This window comes from Paramacrobiotus metropolitanus, unplaced genomic scaffold, assembly GCF_019649055.1.
Source record: "Paramacrobiotus metropolitanus isolate TYO unplaced genomic scaffold, Prichtersi_v1.0 Parri_scaffold0000223, whole genome shotgun sequence".
In the NCBI taxonomy this organism is placed as follows: Eukaryota; Metazoa; Tardigrada; class Eutardigrada; order Parachela; family Macrobiotidae; genus Paramacrobiotus; species Paramacrobiotus metropolitanus.
This window is the reverse complement of record NW_026570443.1, coordinates 30,478-47,200: the sequence shown is the minus strand read 5'-3', so window position 1 is coordinate 47,200 and position 16,723 is coordinate 30,478. Positions and strand designations below refer to the sequence as shown.

Here is a 16,723-nt window from a genome sequence, read left to right as displayed (position 1 = left end):
ATATGCCAAGTGGTCATCATCTGTGCCCACTTTGATACGGATCCATGCATCTTCTTCGGTTGCAACTTTAGATACCACGTGTTTCATCATCTGAACGATAACTCTTGGGTTATGACGTTCTTCTGGGGGAATAAACTGTAGCGCCTCATTGACTACCGTTTTTGACTCTTTCCCAATGGCATCCTTAACTGACCTATCCGCGAGGGGATTATACGAGTCGATCTCTTTGTTCGTTTTCTTATCGACTATTCGTGCAGTGACCTTTCGTTCTTTATGGTCTTCCCCAGTGTATTTGGCCGGTGAAACTTCTACACTTCGGGAATCGAATCTGACCTTCTGTTCCTTTCGGCGTGGGTGGTACACTCTTTCTACCCACTGGAATCGGGGCCTGTGGCTTTGCCGGCTCAGCTGGTGTTGCTTTGCTTTCTGTGGGCTTCTTTGTTCGCTGCCCTTTCTTGTCAGTTTCTTTTGGGCTTGTCGTCGGTGATCTCACTCTTTTTCCACTCTTCGTGGTGCCACTGGATGGTTCTGTGACCGAACTAGTACGTCCACGTCCTGATCCTGCAACCGAGCTGGCCCGTGACCTTTCTGCTCGTTCCGTTAATACGGCATCAATCCTCTGCTTTGTGGCCAAAAGGTCCTCGTCCGTCATTTCATCAACCGGGGCATCTTTTTCAGCTCTGGGTTTAGATGGTCCCGTGACGCTGGTAGGATGCATCTGTCTTGTTTCCGGGAACACTTTAAGATACCTAAGGATCTTTTCGACGATCGAAGGCCATGGCCTACCATTTAGCGACGGGTGGTATTGCCACATCGACGCAACTTTTATCGCGTATTCACTGCGCTCTTTTTCGATCAGTTTTGTCTTTTCCTTCAGGGCGATATGACATGGTTTAATAACGGCTTCCAGGCTGATTAACTTTCCGTACCATGCGTGTTCGTCTTCAACTCGCATGTGAATTCTATAAAGTTCGCGGCATTTCCGATTAAATTCTCGGATAGCTTCCAAGTCGTTTTCCGTCAGTTTGTCCTCCTTATTCGGAATCATATTTAAGCTTGCGTCGTCTTCTCTCAAATCCAAAGGAAGCTTCGGTGCGTATGCGTGTATTGAAGGTTCACCTGGAGGCGTAAGCCGTAAACCATCTGGTCCAGTCTCGTCCAAGTTTGGACCCAGTGACGGTAGAATGCCTCTCGGTCGCCTTCCTCCTCTGTGTGGCGAATTACGATGAGGGCGCTGCGCTCCAAGTTGCTGCGGTGTTCTCATACGAGGCGCTCCGATATCCGACAGTGACAAGCCTCCCGTCTCCGGAAAAGGCGGTAATATCGGAGATGACCTTTGTGATCGTGGTGGAGTTCCGCTGAATCCACCATGTCCCATAAATCGACTCGGTGTGGTCTGTTGCGGTGGCGGCATCAACATTCTTGCCGGTCCCATCATTACTTGTGGTGGTCCCATCGGTGGGGTATACGATCCTGGATACGGTTGATAAGGGGCGACCGTTGCTTGTCCCGAATACTGGGTTCCGGCAGGTGAGCCGTGGTGCACCCAGTTAACCGTGTCCTGATAACTCGTCTGCTGTCCTGGATCGTGATACACGTAATATCCCTGGCCGCCATAGTAACCTCCTTGACTTGTTCCAGGTTCATTCTGAGCCGTTCCCACTGACGACGTTGATCCTTCACCATATGAGGTGTCATAACCGTATTCACCTTCCATTCTTATAGGTGTTGATGCTTTTAGTGGGTTTCCGATACATTCAGAGTCTGAATTATCCGAGTTTTGTCGTTCCAATCTGTCCATTAACTGTGCTTACCTTCTATAAAACGAAACAATAAAGGTTAGCTTTTTGCACAGTGGTGACCTTTCTTTTTGCCTTCCCAACTCCTATTTTTAATTAAGTGTGACCCCTTATTTATGTCTATGTGGTTATTTGTTCTCTCGTCCTTTAGTTATCCGATCAAGGAGTTCTTTCTCGGCTGCGTCCTCAGGTTCGCCTTTCTGGGTCAATAAGTCCGTAGGAGTTGGTTTCTTCTTCTTCTGTTTAACCTTCCGCTCGTTAATTGCTTTCGCTATATCACGGCCCAATTGTTCAGCTTTTGATTTGACCGCCTCTATTTCCTCTTTTCTCTTTTGTATGAGGTCATTCTCATCGCCGGTAGCAGTGCGTGGTTCGAAAAAATTTGGGTCACGCTCTGATATCTCAGCGTCCGTTCGCTGTTTCAAAAGGTCATCTTTATCTGCGGTAGCAGTGCGTGGTTCGAAAAAGGATTGTTGCAAGTCCTTTTTGGAGGAACGCTCTGGTACTTTGGAGCTCGTTTCGGTATCTTTTTCCAGTGACCTTTTTGCCAAATTACCAGCTTCTGCGTTCAACTTAATTGTGACTGCAGTTTCAAAGTCTTTGTCCTCTTTCCTTTTCCTTCCTCGCTTCTGTTTCGGTTTATCTCCGTTTAACCCATTCGTTTGACCTTCTCCCATTTCGGGTAGCAGAGGTGGTTCGAAAAATGGCTTCTGTTGTGTGACTGAGTCATTTTTCGGACTCCGCTCTGATTCGTCTTCTTTTCCGTTAGCTTTATCCGTTTCGGGTAGCAGAGGTGGTTCGAAAAAAGGTTTTTCCGAATCTTTTTGAGTACGCTCTGTTGCCTTTTCCTCATCTGGTAATGGAGGGTGCCATGGTTTCAACCGGTCGATCGAAACCACCTTCAAGTCTGCTTCCTTCTTCGGGTTCTGCTCAATGACTTCGGCTTCGTTTGGTCGCGGGAAACTGAGAATCTTCCACACTTTGTCGTATTTGGACTTAAAGTCCGATTGGTTTTCTTTCTTCCCTTGTTTCGTGTCTTTTGGTAATCGTATCAATACGAAATCTCCCACTTTGAAGTTCGGTTCTGATTTCTTCTTATTGTAAATTTCCGCATTTTTCTCATAAGCATCTTTAATGTTACATCTCGCCACTTCTTCTGCAAAGGTCAAGTTCTTTTTCATGGTCTCTACCCATTCATCGGGAGTCCCATAGTCGTCTGGGATATTCGTTTTTGTGACCACGTCTTCCGGCATTGTCATTTCTCTGCCGTGTAGCATATAATATGCCGAATATCCGGTTGTGGCGTGTACGACTCTGTTCATCGCCGAAATAACATATGGGAGGTACTTGTTAAACTTTCTTTCGTTTCCCGCTTTCAGGTACTGCGCCAGGCCATCCGCAATCGTCTGCATCTGTCTTTCAACTTGGCCTTGACCTTCCGGATGATATGCCGTTCCAAATGTGTGTTTAATCTTAAACACATTGGTGACCTTTGTCAGTACTTCAGCTGTAAAGTGTCGTCCGCGGTCCGTATGTAGGATGTGCGGTGCTCCGTGTACTAATATCACGTGCTTCACGAACACTTTAGCGAATTCTTTGGCAGTTGCCGTCTTCATTGGTACCGCTATCACATATTTCGTCAGCTGATCGATGAACACTGCTATGTATTTATATCCGCGTTTCTTCGTTGGTAGCAATGGTCCTTTCAGATCAGCGTACACTCGGAAGAACGGGTGTCCCACTTTAATCTCTTGCAATTTACCGGGTGGGCATTTCCTCGGTGTTTTGCGAAATTGACATCCTTGACAAGCGAGTATGTAATTCTTTACGTCAGTACTCATTCGATCCCAATAATATCGGAGTCTGATCGCTGATAATGTCTTTTCAAATCCCAAATGGCCTGCTGCTTTCTCATCATGCAATGCGTGGATTATCGCTCTTCGCATTGACAACGGTACGACATATGACCTTTCAAGTTTTCCATTTTTATCTTTTACTCGGTACAATATGCCGTTCCACAACTGGTAATGCACTTCGAATTTCGATCTTGTTTCCGCGTCTGGTAGATGTTCCAATTCATCTATAATCATTGCCAGATGAGGATCCTTCAATTGTTTGTTTCGCAATTGTAGATTGGAGTCATCCTCCTCTTCTTCGTCACCTTGCAGGTTAACGATGCGCACTGTTGCTGTACTGAGTTCGTTCCAATCTCTGATGACCTTGCATCGCGGTAGCGGTTTGTACCTCTTTTTCGTCTGTTTTGGGAATCTCAGCAACTTAATTGGACACTCGTTCAACGCTTGTGTAACTTTGTCCGTTTCCCAAAGGTCATCTCCTTTCTCCGCTGCTTTATCAAGTCCAGTGACCTTTCCATTATGAACTTCGGCCTCTACTTCAAGTCCGGTGACCTTTAAGTCACTAACGGTGGGCAACCAACTTTTTACACGATTCACATTAGCTTCTATTTCAGCCGACTCATTCGCCGTAGCTGAAGTGACCTTTAATCGTTTCTCCCTCTGTTCCACCATCTGCAGGAACAGCTGTCCAACTTCAATTGCCGGTTCCTTCGTATCAAACTCCTTCTTGTAATCCTCGAAGTTTGGAATCTCATCGAATTCCTCTTCTTGACACGTCGAGCCTTCGATTGGCGCTCTTGATAACGCGTCCGCGTTGTCGCAATATTTCCCCGGTTTATATTCAATTTTAAACTGGTGACCTTGTAGTGCCATTGCCCATCTTGTCAAACGCGGGTTCATTCCAACTTTGTTCGTCTCTGACCTTAGCAGATTGGTCAGCGCCTGATGATCCGTCCTTACGGTGAACTCTGCGTAATCAATGTACGGCTTGAATTTCCTGACAGCGAACACAACTGCCAGACATTCCCATTCCGTTACACCGTAATTTTTCTCCGCTCCATGTAAGACACGACTGGCGTACGCGATCGGATGTCCATCTTGTGACAGTACGGCTCCGATTCCTTCTTTGCTCGCGTCGCATTCAATGACGGTCGGTTTCGCGGGTTCAAACTTTGCCAGTACTGGACCTTCACACAACAACTTCTTCAAACTATTGAACTCTTCTTCATGTACTGCCGTCCAGTCCTTTTTCACGTGCTTATCTTGTCTCAGCAGTTCATATAAGTGGGAAGTCTTCTGTGCGTATCCCATTATGAATTTACGATAATAGTTCGCCAGTCCAAGGAATGACCTTAATTGTCTTTCAGTCTGAGGCCGTTTGAATTCGGAGACCGCGGTGACCTTTTCCGGGTCCATACGAATTCCGTCCTCGCTGAGTATATGACCCAGAAATCCCATTTGTCTCATTCCAAATTCACACTTGGTTGGTTTAATCGTGAATCCCGCTTCAACCAGACTCATTAAGACATTTCGCAGATTCTGCATGAAGATCGCCCAAGTCTTTCCGGCGAAGATTACGTCGTCAATGTACCCGAAAACGCAACCCTTTCTTTTCGCTTTCGAGAGAACTTTATCCATACACAATTGAAATGTTGCTGGTCCGTTTCAAACTCCAAATGGCATTCTTTTAAACCGGTACATTCCATCTTGTGTTACAAAGGTCGTCTTATTGATTGACGCTGGGTCCATTGGGATCTGCCAGAATCCACTTTGTAAATCCATTTTTCCGTAATATTTGTTGCCTGCACACGCGTCAAGCAGTTCATCTGGGTTCGGTAACGGGTAGTTATTCTTTCTCGTTAGCTTGTTAAGCATGATGTAATTGACACAAAATCTTGTTCCCATTGTTCCATCACCGTTTTTCTTTACTGCCAGCACGACTGGGAAACTCCACTCGGCGTCTGACGGCTCAATTACATCTTGTGCCAACATTTCTTCGATATGCTTCGTTATAAACTCACGGCCTGTCCAACTCGTTCTGGCCGGGTTACATTTAACTGGTTTCGCGTCTCCCGTATCGATTACGTGAGTGACCCCTTTCACATCTCCATACGGTTTCTTGGATGTCGGTAAGACTTTCCAGAATTCCCAAAACGCGTTATACACCTCGTTTTTCTGTTCCTGGGTAAGGTCAGGTCCCAATTTCAGGTTTTCGATTATCTTTTTCAATTCAGCTTTCGTTGTATCATCCACCTCAGGGTCTTCGAGTACGTTCTTTACTGTCCCTGCGTTGACCTTTACATTTTCCATATGTTCATACGGCTCAACGTAGCCAAGAAGCTGATTTTTCTTCACAATCCGGTATTTGCTGCTGTGATTCGCAATGACGATTTCGAAGTACTTTCCTCTGTGGTCCGTTACTCCTGCCAATGGTTGCACTTCCGTTTCCACTTGTGGGACCGGTGTAAACATCAACTTGTTTTGGGCAGGTGCGTATTTTCCCATCTTGACCTTTACGCGTGTGCAATTGGACGGTTTCAATTTGATTCTTTGGTCACTGTAGACTTTGATCACGTCTTTCGACATCCTAGCCTTTTCCACTTTCAATCTTCTGACTTTAATATCCTTTTCTTTTTCTTCATCTACTTCGTCATCCTCATCCAAGTCCATTAAATCCTCTTGCTCCGAAAGGTCACTTACACCTGAATCTTCCGAAGTCGTTGAATTATCACTTGAACTCGTCCACTCGGAGTCGGAGTTACTGCTCTCATATTCTTGTGCAGTGGCTTGACCTTTGTCAGCCTTTTCGAGTGGACGCTCATCAACTCCTTCATCTTCTGATGAAAGGTCACTTTCGTTTTCCCGTGAATCGCTAAGTTTTTTCACTTTCGAATTTTTGAGCAGGGGTTTGTCCCCTTCTTTTGCCTTTCGCCCATTTCGTGCAGCGACTCTCGGGTGACTCCTCGCTACTCGAATTCTCGTTGGTGACCTTTCTGACTGATCGGAGTTTGGCCTTTCTTCGTTCGATTTTAACTTTTCCAATTCGTTTATTTCTTCTATACTCGACAGTGGCTTTTCGGACAACTCGACCGGCGGACATTCCTCACCGTTGGCGAGTGACCTTTCCCCGTTTTTTGCCTCAGTTACTGGATTTTGTTGTTCGTTCGATATCCTTTCAACTTCCTCTTTGAACCTTTTCCACATTTCACCTCTGTCCGTTAACATCTGTGCAATGTCGAATGCCGACTTTGAACTTTCTTCCGTTTCATTCGATCCTCCTTCAACTATCTGTTCAACTGGTTCCTCTTTTTCCGCTTCTTTTACGGTCCCTTTTTCAACTTCATCCTGTTGGACTGTTTCGTAACCTTTAGGTCGTTTAGGACCAACAAAGATGCAGTTTGCCATCAGTTCTTCGGTAACCCATTCGTCATTTGGAATCGTTTCATACATGCACCACGTGTCGCCACCTCGTTCTGGGTAATCCACTCCGTCTGGATCTGGTGCAAAGGTCACCTTTTTCTTTTGCATTAATCCCGGTAGCCTTCTTTTCCGGGTTACCTGTAGTTCTCGCATCTCTTTTACGTCGAATCTGGGGATCTCTTCTTCGAATTTATTCCAGTATTTTTGGAATATGTTTTCGTTCCCCTCTTTTAACGCGTTGTAATATACTTCGAGTGATTCGTAGACAGGGGTACCAAGTCCTGCCGGGAAGATGATCGTTCTCCCTTTGCCTTTATACATGTGGTTCACACGGAAGTCCCAGAAAAGGTCAACTCTCGCTTCTTCCCACATTTCTCCTTCTTCGGTCATCTCTTCTATCTCTCGTTCAAATCTCCTTTCTGTTGCTACCGGATCGAGAGGATCTTGGATTCCTTTCTCCACACGTTGCACCCAATGGTTTAGCCATCTGCCTCTTCCAATTATAAAACTTTCCACGCATGACAACCACGTTCGATATCTATTCCAATGATATCGTTCGATGTTTGGTTTCCACATTTCGTTTGTCCGCATGATGCTTTTCACTTCCTTTTGGGCATGACCTTTAAGGTCTGCTAATGCGGCATTACATCTTGGCCATTCTGAAAGGTCATCTTGGGAGGCATTTTCACAACATTCCGTGCATTCCCATTGTGGTTGCACTCTGCACGGATCCTCAAAGTAACCGTGGTGACAACTCCCGGCTCGTTCTTCTGGAGTTAATGTCCTTTGACACGCTTGAGATTTAACCTTTTCGTGTACTGTGGTATCTTCCTCACATTCGATTGGAGTCACGCTTTTATCCTCAGAGGGTATTACGATGACCTCTGGTTCTTTGTTTTTTCGGTGACCTTTCAACTGTTCGAGTGCCCTGTCGCGGATTTCACTTGTAAACATTTGTTCCTCTTCAGTTATTCGCTTCAAAACCCGTAACCTTTCACTCTTTTTATCCTTCCCCACTTTAGCCGTCTTTATTTCCAGTGCCTCTGGTACTGGGATAGCTTTTTCAACACCTTCTTTTTCTGTGTCTCCTTGCTTACGGTCATCTGCGATCATACTTCTCCCGTCCGGGAGAAATATGATCGCCTCATCGGTATCTGGCGCAAGCGGTTCCTTTTTCTTTTCGTTAACTTCTCTGACCTTTCCACTTTCACTTTTCTTCTCCGGTGCCTCTGGTACCGGGATTATCCGTTGACTAATCTCATTCTGTTGCACTCTCGTCATTCCCGGTGCCTCTGGTACTGGGATGACCTTTTCTCTTCCCTTTTGTGTCAGCATTGTCCGGTTTAACGTGTTTTCGATCTCCTGCTGAATCGTTCGCAACTGCTCAAATGGTGACAATTCTTTTCGCGTCACCTTTTTCTTTTCGTTTCCCGGTGCCTCTGGTACTGGGATTAGCGTTTTATTAGCAGTTTGAGCATTTTCCTGTTTTGCGAGTTCGGTGACCTTTCCGACTTGTACTTTGGCAACTGGTTTTGGGTCATCTTCTTTTTCTTCTTCACCTTCATTGTCCATCAGTACGAATTTCTTTTCCAAGAAGTCAAATCCCAGTAACACTTGTACGTCGTCGCACTTCGGTCGGACGTAGAATGAATGTTCGCTAGTCTTTTTCCTTAAGGTCACTGGTGCTATGCAGTAGTGCGTCACCAGGAATCCTGACGTTCCGCTAATTCCGTTAATCTTCACTAATCTGTCGGGTGGCAATGGGAGCATATGAAGTCCATTCTTCTCGCAAAACGGTTTGCTGATTAGCGACGTCTCAGCGCCGGTGTCCAACATTGCGTTGACCTTTATGTCTCCCACTTTCACTTCGTGTGTGTACGCTTCAATTCTTTTGGGTAACTTTCCATTTTGAATCTTCAAGGTGAGAATCTTACATTTCACAGGGATAAGCGATACTGGTCCCGGATCCATATCGGAAGGCACTTGTCCTTTTGCTGGAGTGCTATGACCTTTCAGTATCTCGCTCAGCTTATCAATCCTATGTGGAACGTTAGTCCGAACATCGTAATATTTTCGCGGTTTTTCTTTGTTTGTTCGCTTCTCTGTAGCCTTTTTATCACCGATGACCTTTTCCACATTCTGCACTTGCTCATTTGCTTTTGTGCTATCCATGTGACCTTTAGTCACTTCATTTATCGTCTGATGGATCAGTTCCTCTTTGCGATTTTCATTTCGTTTATCTCTCAGCTTCTCAATGACTTCACTTGTTATTTGGTCCGCTCGCTTCAATTCGTCTTCTTCACTATCTTTCGTCTCATCTGGTGACCTTTCGTATGTAACCATGTCATATCCCTTTTCGGTCATCCATTCGATCACCTTCGCGGACACTTCATTATTCGTTTTCGTTTGATCAATTTGTGAAGACATTCCGTCTGTTCGGGCTGGTGACTTGTCATTGGCATCCTTTTGCAGTGCCTCCGATAAGTCCCGTGACCTTTCAACTGCGCCACTCTGTTGCATTTGCGCCATCTCGTTTGACCATTCTTTCTGTTCATTTTGCGCTAAGTCCTGTGACCTTTCGTTGCGCTTCATGACAAATCCGCCGCCTGTCAGCTTTTGTATGGGGACTTTTTCTCCATAATTTGGCGGTTTATCCTGTGGTGGAGCATTACGTGAATGATTCCAGTCAGCGAATGTCTTCTTATATTCCTCTGGATTGAATACTGGGACTGGGTTCGATGACCCTTGCGCTGGTTTCCCGGTAACCAACTCTTCCAGTCGCTTTCTTTCACATTGCGTTCGCAACTGTTGCATGTCCCAGTAGTCCTCTTGTGACATTCTTGCTTTCTGCTTTGCTTTCGGTGTCACAGGTATCCACATCCCGTGATTGCCATTCGGTCTGTAGGCCACTTTTTGCCAGATTTCCTTCCGTTGCAGCGTTATTGCATCTACAAGTGAGTCATCGGAGTTCTGTTGTGCCAATTCGCCATTCTTTTGCTGCGCTGTTCGCAGTGTCAAGTCTGTTTCTTGACCTTTTAACACGACGCTGTCGCCGCGACCTTTTGCATTCGCACTCGCTCCTTGACCTTTAACTTGGACTTTTCCAACAGAAGGTGACCTTTCATCTTTACTAATGACGGTGATATTCTGCTTAATCCATTCTTGCCTTATTCGCTTCTCTTCTTCGTCTTCTGAACAATTCCAAAACTTTGGCTTTGGTTCCCCGTAACAATCGCACCTTGGCTCATTCGCCTTGTCGTTTTCTGCCAAAATTTTTCGGGATTTTGCGTGCTGTTCATTTTCCTCTTGCGCAGTGTCGTTCTGCGGTTTCTTCTGATTCAGGAGCGCCTGTTGAATCTTTGCATTTCGTTGTGCGCGTCGTAGCGCTAACACTTCTTCGCTGCAGTACGGTGACCTTTGATTTTGCTGCACTTTTTGCAGTGTCGCGTTACCGTCACGACAATTTCCACTCGCAGTACCATTCTGCGGTGACCTTTTATCCACTTGGATGTTTCCACTCGCAGTGCCATTCTGCGGTGACCTTTCACTTTGTGACGGTATACCTATAACCGTTCCATTTCCTCTTTGCGATGACGGCATCCATATAGCCGTTTCTCTTTGCTGTGGCGGCATCCATCTAGCCGTTTCTTGTGGTTGCGGCATCCATATAGCCGGTCCACTTTGCTTTTTCGCTGACGGCATCCATATAGCCGTTGCAGTGGTCACATTCACTGCAGTACTATTCTGCAGTGGTGACCTTTCCCTTTTATCCGGTGGTTTAGGGTCGGGTCGATCAGTAAGCTCACCGGTGCCTACTGATCTTGCCCGTTTCCCTGAACCGGCGCCCCACCTTGTTGTACGCCTTGCACGTTTCCTTGCACATTTCCTTGTTGTTGTCCGTTATCGTTTGCCGGGTTAAGATTCTGTCCGTTGCCATTGTTATACTGGCCACCACCATGTTGGTAGTTGCCTTGGCCGCCTCCATTGTTCTGGCCTCCTCTGAAATTTCCGCGGCCATAGCCTCTGTTCCTTCCTCTGAAGCCGCCGCGGCCGAAGCCACCACGGCCGTAGCCGCCATTCTGGCCACCGCCATTTCCATTTCCGTAGTTTCCGTTGCCTTGCTGGTTCTGAAAGTTTGCTTTCGCCTGATACCATTGCGTTATCAGGTCATATCCATTTGCGACCGCTTGGCGCCAACCACCAAGCCCGCGCAATCGTTGCCACTCGTTAAAGGCAAACAGGTTCGGGTTCTGTTCTGGTGGTGTGTTAGCGAATTTGCACCCCTGTGTCTGATGATTGCCGTACATACAGTACTGGCACATCTGAACGTTGTTCGCCACCCATCCGTCAATCATCTGGAACTTAAACTCAGTTCGTGACCCTTGGTTTTGCTGTTGATTCCCTCTGAAGTTCCCTTGACCTTGACCTTGTCCCTGATTCTGGAAGTTCCCCTGACCTCCATTCCAATTTCCATTTCCGTATCCATTTCCGCCAAAGTTTCCGTTACCCCCTCCTTGTTGTGGTAACACGACATTCATAGGGACCATATTCTGTGGTGCGGGTGGGGCTACATTCTGGGGAGCCACATTCTGGGCTACTGGTTTCACTTGAGCTGCTGCCTGTATCGCCGCCACCATCGCATATGTTATCGGTTGTCCCGTCTGACTGTCGATAAAGGTCACCTTTTCGGTGACCTCTCTGACCGGAGTCTCCACGCGGTACTCAACCGGCTGCTGGACTGGCGCAGCTGCCATTCTCTGTTGCGGCACGTTTTCAACTTGGCCTTGGCGGATGGTCACGTATTCCTGATTACGTTGACCTTTTGGTGCCTTGTATTTTTCTTCGCCCGTTGCCCAATGTCGGAAGAAGTCCTTCACATCCGTTGGCGTCTTGCACTTCTGTATACGCAATGCCTTGTAGAGTTCGTTATCCCCTCTGCATCCTTCAATTAGGAAGCCGACTGCTTGCTTCTCAGTGATGATTCTTTTTGCCTTGAAGCGCATCATCGCCTGGTAGTACTGGTCAAGCGATTCTTTCCCGAGTTCAAATTTCCTTGCATAGGCCTCACGTAAGCCTAAGACTTCTTCATCTCGATCACCGTATTCGTCTTTGAATTTGTCCATCCACTCTGTTATTGAGTATTCGATTCCATCTTCTGCTGCGATGTCCTTTTCTCCTTCAAACCATGTTTTTGCAGGACCTTTCACTGCACTGGCTATCTCAATCATGATTTGGTCGTCCGTCAACTGATAAGTCCTTTGGGTTTCTTTCACCAATCGTGTCCACCCACTCACTGTGTCACGACTGCCGTCAAAGGTCATGAGTGGTGTTTTCCTGGCCATCGAGTTGAGTGCTTTTGTCAGTTGCATTGCTGTATTTTCTGCTCTCTGGTCATCGTCTTCTTCGCTACTTCCATCATCACTTTGATTTCGTTTCGCTTTTCCATAACGGGATTTCCTTGGACGCTCCTGCCGGCTGGGGGGTCTGTCCCGTCGTCCTTCATCAATGAACACATTTGTTTCCATGTGCGGGGGAAATTGTGAAGGGTCACCTCGACTCATATGCGGGTAACTTTCTGATGGTGGCTCTTTGTCATCTTTGGCCTTTTCCCCGTCCTTTCCGTTTTGACACTTCCTCTGCCAGTACCAGTTCGTAGCGGCATGTCGAAGTGGAAGCTTTTACCCGTGCCCGTTTCATGCGCCTTGCTGTAACTGGGCGGAGGGGACTCCACTGTTGCCGTTTTAACTCCATATTGTAGGAGTTGTTCATCTTTGTGCTTGTTAGACGTCTGGAGCGCCTTGTTCTCATCTTCCAATCGTTTAGTTCTCAGTTGAAGTTCTTCTCTTTCTCTCTTTAGATCAGAATTTTCCAGGTTGACCTTTCGTAAGTGTTCCTGCAGTTTAAAAGACTCCTGCTGGGTGACCTTTTCATTTTCCCGTTCCATCTTTTTGATGTGCTCGACCACCTCACTCGATTCGTTTTCGAGTTGCTGATACTGCCCAGCGGCTGATCTCAGCTGATCCTTGATTGCGATCAACTCATCATCTTTTGCCAATGCTGTGGTGGTCATCTCGACGAGGTCAGTGTTCAGCTTTGCAATCTCCTGACTCTTTTGAGCGACCTGTTGTTGCCACTCTTTGTCCTTCAGCTCCAATGTTGTGACCATTGTGTCCAGTCGCCGTGCTTCCTTCTGCCATTTGAGTCCTTCTTTAGTGACCTTTTCAATGTCTTCTGTGACCTTTTCATTCTCCTGGTTGACCTTTTTGATTTCTTCTTTCAGGCGTTCTCCTTCAGTAGCTGTGATGTCTCTTGCCTCTCGCATCGCTTTGATTGCATCATTGCGCAACTTCTCAGCTTCGTCCGCCCGTTCCTGATGACCTTTCGATTCTAGTTGCAGAGTACTGACAGCCTCCTCCCGTAGCTTCAGGTCATTCCTTAGTTTGAACGTCTCCGTTGCCAATGTCGTTAACCGTTGTGTGACCTCTGCGAATTTGGTCGCGTATTCGTCCCGTTTAGTTTCAGCTTCAGTGACCTTTTGACGCAACTGGTCACACTCGTCCTTTAATTCGGCTAAGTGCCGTGACCTTTCAGCTGATTCTTCTGACATACTCTCGTTCAACTCGCTAACCGCAAGATGACCTTCCATTTCTCTGTCATCTACCATTTTCAGGTACTCTTCAGCGAGTTCTTTTTGACGCTCGTATTTAATCTTCCATTCATCCGCTGCGCTTTCCAAGTCGGCCTGTTGTTGCTCCAGTTCATAGATACGAGCATCCAGAGTTCCTATCCGATTTTGATATTCCTGTTTCCTCTTCGTCACCAGGCCTTCCTTGGCTTCGAGTTCCTCTTCCAACTCCTTCACGCGTCTCTTCAGAGTTGACGTGGGACTGTTAGGTGACGGTGGTCGTACGTTGATGACCTTTCCTGTTTGTGTCCGTTCGATTAAGTGCTCCGGTATATCTTTGAAAGGTGTTATCCCTTCAGCACGGTCAGCCTCCTTCATCGCGGTTTGGAAGGACATATTCATCGTCGCTTCGTCGTCCGTGAAGTAAGACTCATTCGATTCATCTGAGACCATTGGAGTTGACCAAAGGTCATCGCCTGCGGTCTTATCATTCAGTGAAAGGTCATCCAATCCCAGTTCAGTCAGTTCCTCTTCGGTGACCTTTGTGTTTCTCTCATCCACTTGAGCCAGGTTCACATTTTTATCCTGCTCATTCGTTCCACTAATGGTAGCATCAAGCTGTGATGCTCCAACTGGTTCCGCTCCCCTTTCTGTGGGTTTATCCTCCCCTGTGACCTTTGTCTGGTTCATCGGTTTGCCTCCCGCCGTAGACGCGGGAGTGTGCTTCTGGTCGTCGCTGGAGCTTTCCTGATTAGCGACTGACTCGAGCGCCTTCTGATAAGTACTATCAGAGCCTCGTGAATCCTTCTTCTCGAATGCCTTGGGCGCTCGAGTGTTCCGATCATGTCCAACTGGAGGTGAGTACGGGTACAAATCTTTTTTGTACGGATTTGGTGCACCTTGCTGTGAGCTTCGGGAGCTTTTGCTTCCCTGACTGCTGTTGGATGTCGGTTCCTCTTGGTCTTTGTCCATGTTGATCGGATAACTTGGACGCTCCTGCCAATTGTTCTCACACACACGTTATTGTATGGTTTATTCAATGATCCTAAAGGTCACTCTGTACCTCCGAAATTTTTCTAAGTCCTTATTAAAGGTCACTTTTCGACTGAAAAATTTCGACTAAGTCCCGTGTAAAGGTCACTTTTTCGATAAAAAGTTCGAGAGATTTGCCCTAAAAGGTCACTTTCGGACAAAACTTCGAAACAGCTTTTACAGTTCGAAACACATTAGGAAATGAAATCCTACAGCTGTTGATATCGCTGTACTACTATTCAGTTCAATTTCACTTCAGTAAGGGTCACCGTTTGTCAATTTCGAATCGTAAAGGTCACTTAAATAGGTCAATCCGGTCAATTCCAACTTTTCGGTAAAGGTCACTTTTCGAAGTCAAAAGTCCTGTCCTGGTCTCAAAGGTCACTTTCCGGCTCAATTCAACTCAAAAGGTTACTTTTCAGCTCAATTTCTGTTAAAAGGTTATTTTCCCGTTCAATTCAAGCTAAAGGTCACTTTTAAGCTCAATTCGATCAAAGGTCACTTTTCCTTTGTCTAAACTCAAAAGGTCACTTTCCGTCTCAATTATCTCATCTCAGATCGAATTTCCCATTACAGTTCGAGTTCAACGGAAAATACCCATTTACGTTGTTTACTTCGTTCCTATTGGTCCGCTAGCTCAAATTATTCAGTTCGAATTTCGACCAATCACGGCTCAGATAACTGACCAATCACGTTAATCCGTTTAAAATTTTTATCTGCCTGACGTCACGGTCAACGGCCAGACATGCGCGCCGTGTGCAAAACTCCGCCTACTTCTACGCTCAGCTCAGTACGGACCAATGAAAAATGAGAATTTTACCATCTAACCAATCCCGTAATTAATAACGGGTTTTCTACCTGTTTCCTCGTCCGTTCCACGAGAATCGATCCAGATGATCCAGATTCTTCTTCCACTGTCCGTTCCCGCGCTGCCGCCGGTTTTACCGTAACGGTTGTGCCGCACGCTTTTGGTGGGTTACTGTGCCGGCTGACTGCCGTAGCAACAGTAGTGGCGCTCTACTCCAGTTTGGAGGAGTCTGATCTGTCTTTTCCCGTGCGCCCCTTTTGGCGCTTCGCCGCTTGTGGCCCACGGCTTAGGCTTCGCTGAAGCCTTGCCGAGTAACGGTGACACCAGTGCAGGTCTTCGCTGAAGACTCCGCACCGAGGAACACCGCCGACTGAACTCTTTAACTCTTGCACAGCTAAGGAAACAGCACGGTTCTTCGCTGAAGATACCGTACCGAAAACCAAAGCTGGAGATCCACGTCCGATGAGGCAGTTTCACCGCTTGTGGTGTGCGCTTTGCTGTCACACAGACCTGTGCCTTACTGGTCACAAATAACACGTCAGATAACAGGCCAAATTTGCCTGACACAAATCGAATCAAATCAGAGAACCGCTGTCGGCTCTGCTACCATCTAATGGTAGATCCAACAGTGATCCAGATACGGAGACCTAAACGGAATAGATCCCGTGGAAGCGAGCGATACGATATGGATCGCGAGCTATGCGGAAACACAAACGTCGCACCGTAAATCGCTGACTTTTTAATATTGAAAAGTCTGGAGAACAGAAAATCAATAATGATCGGCGCAGCTCGATCGTAAAGCGTGGAGCCCATTCAACAGTGTGTAACACTGTGCAGCACGTGCTATGCCGCGCCCACTAACACAACTCAAGCCAATCAGAAGAGACACAACACAGACACGTAATCCTAAGGCGTAGCGCCACAGGCGTAGCGCCACTGACGTGAACGCTAGTGATCCCGGTCTCACATTGCAATAGCGTGCGATGCGTAATGACAACCCTACATGGCACCGGCTTCGTGTGCATGCACGAGAACTTTTGCGTACTCACCCTCAGAACCACTTTCTCGAATTGGCTTATGGCAATGTGTAGCCAAGTGATCTGCTTGCCTGGCCATGAAGACAACCGGTTTTGCAATATCCGGTTGGGGAATTGCGGCTATCAGAGAATTCTAGTAAGTTTAA

General features: G+C 46.7%; 2 protein-coding genes across 2 annotated transcripts; both read right to left on the bottom strand.

Annotated features, from left to right (window-relative positions):
* Positions 1 to 271: 271 nt before the first annotated feature.
* LOC129601249 (uncharacterized) lies at positions 272 to 16,492 on the bottom strand. Its single transcript, XM_055500003.1, has 2 exons — positions 15,591 to 16,492; positions 272 to 1,817 (listed from the first exon to the last, which is right to left on the bottom strand). The coding sequence occupies exon 2, from the start codon at positions 1,799 to 1,801 to the stop codon at positions 272 to 274; it is 1,530 nt and encodes a 509-aa protein (XP_055355978.1). The 5' UTR covers positions 1,802 to 1,817; positions 15,591 to 16,492.
* On the bottom strand, positions 12,435 to 14,153 carry LOC129601248 (uncharacterized). Its single transcript, XM_055500002.1, has 3 exons — positions 13,389 to 14,153; positions 12,782 to 13,265; positions 12,435 to 12,559 (listed from the first exon to the last, which is right to left on the bottom strand). Exons 1-3 carry the CDS (start codon positions 14,151 to 14,153, stop codon positions 12,435 to 12,437), a joined length of 1,374 nt encoding a protein of 457 aa, XP_055355977.1.
* Positions 16,493 to 16,723: the final 231 nt, after the last annotated feature.

Excerpts from the sequence above, each read along its gene's own strand:
- LOC129601249 (XM_055500003.1), bottom strand. The coding sequence starts at position 1,801 with ATGGACAGATTGGAACGACAAAACTCGGATAATTCAGACTCTGAATGT.
- LOC129601248 (XM_055500002.1), bottom strand. The coding sequence starts at position 14,153 with ATGGTCTCAGATGAATCGAATGAGTCTTACTTCACGGACGACGAAGCG. Across the intron at positions 13,266-13,388 it reads CAATCAAAGCGATGCGAGAG|AAGGAAGCACGGCGACTGGA; the intron begins GCAAGAGACATC and ends CTCAAATGGCAG. Across the intron at positions 12,560-12,781 it reads GTCCCCTCCGCCCAGTTACA|ACCCCCCAGCCGGCAGGAGC; the intron begins GCAAGGCGCATG and ends ACGACGGGACAG.